The following is an 8,613-nucleotide window of genomic DNA, read 5'->3' as shown; positions in this document are numbered from 1 at the left end:
GGTTCGTTGCAGCCTCCATTTTCTGGGCTCAAGCGATCTTCAGCCTCCCAAGTAGCTGAGACCACAGGCACTTGCCACCATGCCCAGCTAATTTTTATGTAGAGATGGGGGTCTCACCATGTTGCTCAGGGTAAAAAAACTTTTTAGTAGCCTACTAATTTCCCCCATTTCACAGTAAGATATCATCGTGTAGGTGTGTTGTTACGGAAGAACGCATACACCCAGCTGTTTGTTTCCCGCAGTATCTCAAGACAAGTACCTTTTGCATGAGGATAACTCTGTTCCTAACCAAAGCCTCCATTCTCCAGAGCATTTGCTTCACATTCTAGCTGAAGGTTGGTCCTACAGATAACATCCTCCCTCCCCGAACCCACTGTTCCTTCTCTATTCTCCAGATTGAACTTCTTACCTTACCATGCTGTGAATGAGACACTTCAGAGACAAAGGACCCAGACTGGACAAAAACTGGCTCAGTCATCTTTTTTAAGGGCATAAATCTGTTCTCCATCCCCTCCTACCCTTTTCCTGTACTTCACAAGGGACTTTCAGGATTCCGCCAGACAGCCATCATCAACAGTCAGCTTCCAGAGAGAACTCGTGCAGAGAGCTTTCTGTGAACATGAAGAATGTTCTCTGATATCCTTTTGAAACAGCACCAAGATGGGGCAATTAAAAAAAAAAGCGAGATCTCTGTTTAGTGAGTTGAAACTTAGATTCCTAAAATAAAGGAGGAGCTTCAATGGACAGGGGGAAGCCTTTTGAGACGCACTGTGGGGAAGGGTTCCATCCATCTGAAGATTTAAGTTATATAAATTCTGGCAATCATGGTCCCAATCAAGTTTCCTCTATAACACAAAGAAACCCACTTAGAGCAAGTCATACGTCAACGGCATTCTTAGGGGAGCCTCCAAAGCCTCCCGCCACGCATGCATTTATCCTGGGAACTGCCACATGCTTTGTGGTCTGCCCACTGTTTCCATGCGGTTCTTCCCGAGCTGTCCCAGAGTTCTGCAGTACCCCTCAGGGTGCCCCAAATCCACCACCTGGCAACACACTTGCTCCACTTGGCAGGGGCTAAAGAGAAAAATGAAAATGAGCAGGTGAACCCCAGAAAACACCGGGAGATAGGTTTTTCTCTAAAGGTGACAACTGCTCACATAATATTCAGTCTTCAGTTGCCAATTCAAGACCTGAATTTGGGATTTGGTCCCTGCAAAAGTCTGGATCATCAGTGAAGGTCACAGGCACACTTGGATCTTTCCCAGGCAATCACCACAGAAGCCTCTATGCCCCTCGCCATCTGTTTTGTCCTAGTGCAGAACAAGCAGGATTAGAGGGAAATGACACTGTGACTTTGTCTGGGACTCATCTGCAAAGTGAAACCTCAGACTAAGAGTAAGGCCATCTCTTCGCCTCTCGGAATCTACAGCCTCCTTCATAGAATGCGGATAGCAATATCCATTCACTAATTACATTATTTAACAGCCACCTATTAATTAAAGCAGCATAAATGAAGACATGCACAAAGCAAATGTCAATAAATGTTTGCCACATGTTGGTTTGCACCATGCAGACGTCCATGTCCAAAGTCACCCTATCCTGTTAGGTTCTGCAAATTACTCAGGGGTAATTCGGGAACTCAAACTCCCAGTCAACCAATCCGCTGATGAGAGAACATTCATTTGCTTTGTCTTTTTCCAACAGCCAGCCTGAAATAAAAGAATGAAAAGGAAACACACTAAAAAGCATGATCCCTGGACAGAACCACCTTTCAGAACAGCAGGCGGCTGCTGTGACTGCCACGTCACTGCGTTCTGCCCCCAGCTCCCTATCTCACACAGCAATCCTAAACGGAGGCACTCAAGGTACTTCCTTCTGGAGAAAATACAGAGCTCTGTCTTCAGTCACTCAGTCAACGTGGGCCCAAGAGTTCCAGAGCGAGAGGAAGAAAGCACACCCACCAAGTTCTCTAATATCAAAATAGAGCAATTTATTCAAGACACTGAATATGATCTGTTGATTCTCTCTTGAAACAAATGAGCTACAACACACAAGGTGATTTTTTTTTTTCTTCAAAGAGCGTGAGGGTGAGTACAGGTGGCGGGGGGAATGAAACGGCGGTCAATGTCATCTGAACAGAATCGGAAAAATGCCAATAGAGAACACGTCTGGCTGTACGTCTGACACAGACAATAAAAACTGCACAAGCCAGAATGCAAAACTTCAGTGAGTGGCGGAAGGAACATTTCTGCATTTGACAAGAAACATAAGCTTTTTTTTTTTTTTTTTTTTAAATGGCGGAACAAAAGGTTAAAAAAGAGAAAAGCAACAAGAACAAAGCAGACCCTTACATTTGACAAAGTGCACTTCACTTGGCTCCATGATCTATTTCTTAGAAAGACTAAACAAAAGTCAAGTCCTATGGTGTTGCGAGGGGTCAGAGGGTTTCACCCTGTAACGTCCGGCCCTTTTGGTCCCCCTTGGGGCAGTATCCCTTTCCCAGGTGTGTGCGGGACCTGACTCTTGGTCACTGTGAACCCGACCAAACACTCTAGGAAGGTCTGTCATGCTATGTCTGCTTTCAAGGTCACGTTTGGTCACTAAGACTTAGGCATTCCTCACCATGTTTTAAGAGCTGTAAACAACGTTGAACAATAACATTCCACAGGCCATTTCTTGATCACAGGGATGACTCTACCAACATTCCAGCAGCAGAGAGGGTGAATAGTGGTGTGCAAATGCTGGAGGCTCCGAAAACAGCTGTCCATGGTGTCGTCCTGCTGAGAACGGGGATGGATATGAAGGGTGCTAGCTGCATCTTGCGCTTGGTTTTGCTTGCGGCTGCAGGCTGGGGAAGCCAGGGATGGAGCCTGGGGTCCGAGGCCTCCCAGCCCAGGTTTCTACCTAACAATTCCGACATGGTTCACATTCATCAAGACTAAAGCCATCCCTCGGGAGAGACCCTGGCTACCGACATTCATGTGAAGATTGTCTAGTGAATTGCTTGTGACACACCCCACCATCGCCATCCCACAGTTGTTACTGGTTTGTCAAGCACAAGCCATGTCCTAACGACAGGCTGGCCTTTGACAGCAGATGTTCTGCAGAGATGAGTGCATTTTTATTTGGGTGGGGTAGAGATGGTGTCTTTTGGACCCCAACACACTGTACTCTAAACTTAACGGGGTCCTTCGGATGGGAAATCATCACCTCATCCGGGGACACTGGCTATCTTCAAAGATGGGTGCGGCGAGTCCACATCACTGTGACCTTCCTCGCTAAGTGTTTCGGAAACAGAGCCCGAATAAAATACTCATCTCGAACCAGAGCACTTTTTGGTCTTCTGGGACATGAATAATTCACATACCCAAGTGGAGGCCAATCAATGATCTGAGAATGATCAATGCACCCTGGCTTCTGCAGGTGGTCCTGGCACATTCCAAGTTCCATAGGAAGCCCTGACCCTTCCCTGACGGCTGGGTTTTGGCTCCGCAGATGAATGCCACCTTCACAATAACACCGTCTCGCTGCTGGCACACCAGATTGCACCCTACCCACTGCTGGTGACACAGCAGCCCCCACGGGCCGGGCCAACTTCCTCAGCCCTTCTGCCCACAGGAAAACCAACAGGAGAAGAAGCCCTTGTCCTTTGGCCTTTTCCCCCTTGCTAATGAAAAAAATAAGTCAGTGTCGGGTTATGACAGCAAGCAGATGAAGGTCACCAGATTCACTGAAATGAAGCTCTTCTAGGAACACAAAGCCTTGTTTAATTTTTTAAAAACAGCAAAAAGATTATTTAAAAAAGATCTTTCTCGTAGTCTTCTGTGAGAGAAAGAAATTATAAAGATGGCAGAAATTATTAGCGACATTCTACCTCTATAATTCACGCTCAGGACTGAGAATCTTCCTTCTGCATTCATTTCTGTCAGCGTTAGACTAAGTGACATGCGGGAGCCTCTATGTCAGCTCTGCAAGGACTCGCCAAGCCTGCTCTTGGAGAAATGACCATCGGTCGTTATATAGCTGTGGGAAAGACATAGCCAACACGCCTAATCCAGCCGAGCTGTCGGTTTCGACGGCTTCCGCAGTACCTTATCGTTCTGCCAATGCTCCCTCGAGGCCAGAGGGCGCGCGGCTCTTCGCTGCTTTCCTGCTGGCTGCCAAGGTGCGTACACACCAAAAGACGCGAGGTTCTTCTTCCAGCCGGCATGGCTGGGACCTCCCTCACTGGCTGCAGAGCAATCTCGCTGCTGACCCCTAAGACTGACCCTTGTCCAGCCAGAGTTTCCCTGACCACCTTTCCTGAGGCTGAGGGGAAAGCCAGGGGCTCCCTCAGGCCCTGCCTGCGGCTTCTTCGGTTCTTTTTAAAACATGAATCACACAAAGCTCTCTATGTCTGATGGCCATTTTAAGATTTTAAAATTGTTTTAACATAAAAATATTATTTTTTTCCAAAAATACTCCAGGCTCTTTCTCTTATAAGTCATTTTTTTTCTCCTGTAAAAAGCCCCCCTGCCCTGCCTTCTTACATAAAGCACTTACTACGCGCCAAAGTGCCCTTGAGACCTAAGATCTGAAGCAACTATGAGAAAGGTACAGAGGGAGGGAGGGAGGGAGGGAGAGAGGGAGGGAGGGAGAGAGGGAGGGAGGGAGAGAGGGAGGGAGAGAAGGAGAGAGAGGGAGGGAGGGAGGGAGGGAGAGAGAGAGAGAGAGAGAGAGAGAGAGAGAGAGAACGCCAGTGAGAAAGCGAGCGCGAGCGCAAGGGGAGGAGAGGGTGGGAGAGGGCGGAAGGGGGAAAGCTGTCGGTGGGAGATTGTGTCTTCATGTCCACGGGGCTGCATCTCTTGAGGGTGCACTGAAAAAGCAGAGCTCACCAGACAGAGTGGAAAGGCAGGGGGAGGGGCAGGGAGCAACAGAGGGAAGAGACAACAAGCCCAAGACAGCTTCCATCTCAGACAGAAGGCCCCCAGAAGACAGAATTCCAGCCGATAGAAAAACCACCCAATGAACAAAGAAGATTCTAGAAAATAGAAAGTGTTGGGATTACAAAGTTGCGCATTTCATCGGTACAAACTGGTCTTTGAACATCCTTTGTGAGAGCAACTGTAGTGTCCAAATTGTTAGGGAAAACAAACAAACAAAAAATCCCAAGGAGGAGGGTTTTTTTCCCCATCCCTGTTTGGTTTATCACAGCATTTTGCTTTTTTTTTGGCACAGCTTTTTACATTTCTTTCCATTCAGCCATCACAGAGCCTGTTCCGGGTGGAAACCAATCCACACGCCTCGAGCTAGTGACTTCCTCCTTCCCAGGCTGAATGTCCTCAGTGGAAACCATTCTATCCCCGTTTGATGTGATTTGCTTCTGTTTTTGCTTGCCTTTTAAAAACTTCTTGATGAAGATTACGAAAACATATAGACTCCTGCGGCCAGAGACGAGTTGGTTTCAGAGTACACTCTAACGCAAGTCAAGTTCCTACAGTTTTGGAGAATAGAGCTGCAACCCTACACATTCACGGCTGGTCATTAGAATTCTTTTCTTTTTTCGATAATATTTTGTGGTTACTTCCGCAGATCCAAAACACACACCTGGAAGGAAAGATAAAGCACCTGTCATCTTGAGAGACAACACAAAGCTGCCTTTAGAGTGAGAAGTCGGCAAGCTGCGGCCCCCACGCCCAATCTAGCCCTCCACCGATGTCAGTAAAGTTTATTGGAACATCGTCATGAAGGGTCAGAGAAGCTCCCATAACAGACTGGCATCTGGACGTCGGACCGAGCAAACTGAAGCAAACAGCACAGAGCAGAAACGCCAGGTTAAGGGTAATGATAGGAATTAACAGAGTGGCAGAGGTCCCAGAAGGGACACCTGCAATTGTGGGGCAGATGACAATACGAGCCCAAGTACATGGCCTCTGACAACATTTGGGGACTACACTGACACTTGGCCGGTCAGCCAGAATGCCGCTTGCCCCAGAGGTCAAGGCAACCTCAAGTTCAGGGCAAAATAAGAAATCCAGATGCCCCATGGGAAGAGAAGAGGGCCCAGGAGACCTGCAGGATGGCCACCAAAGGCCCGGGCTTCTCAGCCGCAGCACGGGTGACAACTGTGGCCACCCTGTGCACAGTAGGAGGTTTAGCAGCATCCCTAAGCTCCACCCACGAGATGCCAGTGGCATCCCCATCTAAGCACAGTCACGTGCCACATAATGATGTTTCCAGCAACAACGCACCGCACAGACCACAGTGGTCCTGTAAGATTATAACCGTATTTCTGCTGAACCTTTTCTGTGTTTAGATAGATCCGGATGCACAAATGCTTACCATTGTGTTCTAGTTGCCTACAGTAATCAATATGGTCACCCGCTGTCCAGGTTTGTAGCCTGGGAGCAATACGCTGTACCACACAGCCTAGGTGTGGGACAGGTATTATCATCTAGGTTTGTGTCAGTCACTCTATGATGTTCAGACAAAGATAAAAGTGCCTAATGACACATTTCCCAAAACGTTCCCGTCATTAAGCGACACATGACTGTAGTGACAACCTAAAATGGCTCCAGATATTGTCTAATGTCCTCAGAGGTGCAGAATCACCCTGGCTGAGAACCACCAATTTGACTGAGAAAATGTTGACTAGAAGGACACTCTGGAAGGGACAAGGAGAAGGCCATTCCCAGATGTGGTACCAACTCAGATGGGATCCAGCCCAGAAGCTTCCTTTGGCACTGGGCTAGGCCCTTCAGGACACGAATGCTGCACACGCCCTGGAAGCTCACTTAGGCATCAGCTGCCCCCAACACCCCACTCCCCAGCAAACCAGAGGTGTTGCTTACAGAGCCGTCGGACGCGCTGGCGCCCACTTTGTCTCCTCGGGCGTTCCAGCACACCTCGAAGATGCCGCCAGTGCCTCGGTAGCTGTGGACGAGGTTTCCACTCTGCAAAGCAAAGCAGCTGTCACTTACAACACAAGGGGTGCCTGCAACAGATGCAGGTGTGGAATGTGCGCTCCTCCTGCCCTGACGTTTCGTCACGAACATTTTCAAGCATGGTGAAATTCAAGGGTTTTCAGTAAGGACTCTGGGGGCCATGGAGATGTGTCTCTAGGACTTCCCACCAAGAGGAGTGAACCTGATTACTTATGCCTGCGGAATCTGCCACCACATTTGTGTGGATTCTGAGGCTGCACCCAGCTGAGGACTGATGGAGGCGGGAGACCATGGCAGTCATCTGCTGAGATTCAGACTCATCTGGTGGGTAAGTGGCTCATGGACTCTCCATCAGCACGGCCAAAACTTTCTACAGACCTGTAAGGGCCATCCCTGACTCTTCCTACCCTTCCCGTCTCCTTCCCAGGGTCAGACTGGCCTTATGATCTGAATTCTCCCTTCCCCCTACCTTCCTCCCTGTTTCCATCACAGTTCTTTCCCCCAATAAATCTCTCGCCCACCTAATCCTGTTTTGGCATCTGTTTTTTGGAGGACCTGAATGAATACAACATAATGAATACACCCACCCCAGTAGCAATGAAATTGACTGTAATTCATGATTAAATGTAATAATATTCCATGACGTTAAAATGTACGTATTTTTGGACATTTGAAAGAAGAAATGCATAATATACATGTAATGGAAAACACCACAGACCATTGGTTTCTGGTTTAAAACAGCATTAACTTGACAAATCTAAGAGGTAGGGGAAGTAGAGGCCTTTGAAAGAGTTGAATAAGGCCAGGCGAGGTGGCTCACCCTGTAATCTCAGCACTTTGGGAGGCCGAGGCGGGAGGATTGATTGAGCCCAAGAGTTCGAGACTAGCCTGGGCAACACAGTGAGACTTTGTCTCTACAAAAATTAATTTTAAAAAATAAAAAAGAGAGAAAGAGTCGAATAAGCCTTCACTCATGATTCACTATGGTGACAGGCAGGAGAAATCTGAAGACCGAGACCAGGAAGGCTGTCCCAAATCCTCTGCTCAATTGGGCTCCTTAAAGGGTGGTGTTCCATGAACTGAGAAAGGTGTGTGTTGGCAGTATTACAGATAAGTATTTTTATACTTGGAGAAAGATTAAAGTGGGCTTTAAGATTTCTCTTAAGAAAATTCCTAAGGATTTCTTGGCTGGGCACGGTGACTCACGCCTGTAATCCCAGCACTTTGGGAGGCCGAGGTGGGTGGATCACCTGGGGTCAGGAGCTCAACACCAGCCTGGCCAACATGGTGAGACCCCGTTTGTACTAAAAATACAAAAGTTAGCCGGGTGTGATGGTGGGCGCCTAGTAATCCCAGCTACTCGGGAGGCTGAGGCAGGAGAATCGCTCAAACCCGGGAGGCAGAGGTTGCAGTGAGCCGAGATGGCACCACTGTACTCCAGCCTGGGTGACAAGAGTGAAACTCCGATCCAAAAAAAAAAAAAAAGAAAAGTTCTAAGGATTTCTTTGATTTATAAAAAAGGGTTGAAACAATTCAGTGAGTTCTTGACAACAGGCTGTACCTAACTGATCATGTCATTGTTTTGATAATTGATGTGTTGTTTTTACAAATCCACCCATTACTATTTCTAGCGAGGATTTCATGAACAGAAACTCTTGCACACTAATGCTGAGATGTGTGCTTCCCGGAG

The 8,613-nt window shown here is 47.7% G+C and overlaps 1 protein-coding gene across 6 annotated transcripts in view; it reads right to left on the bottom strand.

Moving 5' to 3' along the window:
• Positions 1–1,965: 1,965 nt before the first annotated feature.
• The window catches only part of TBL1X (transducin beta like 1 X-linked), a 256,356-nt gene continuing 249,708 nt past the window's right edge, over positions 1,966–8,613 (bottom strand). For all 6 annotated transcript variants that reach the window (XM_054544325.2, XM_054544321.1, XM_054544323.2 and 3 more), the window contains 2 exons: positions 6,831–6,932; positions 1,966–5,586 (listed from right to left, as the gene is read on the bottom strand). In XM_054544325.2, the coding sequence (XP_054400300.1) occupies positions 5,560–5,586; positions 6,831–6,932 (129 nt within the window). In that variant the 3' untranslated portion in view covers positions 1,966–5,559. The remainder of the gene's footprint in view (positions 5,587–6,830; positions 6,933–8,613) is intronic.

The sequence above is a fragment of the Pongo abelii genome, chromosome X, assembly GCF_028885655.2.
Source record: "Pongo abelii isolate AG06213 chromosome X, NHGRI_mPonAbe1-v2.0_pri, whole genome shotgun sequence".
In the NCBI taxonomy this organism is placed as follows: domain Eukaryota; kingdom Metazoa; phylum Chordata; class Mammalia; order Primates; family Hominidae; genus Pongo; species Pongo abelii.
The sequence above is the reverse complement of the archived record's forward strand: the minus strand, read 5'-3'. Positions and strand labels throughout refer to the sequence as shown.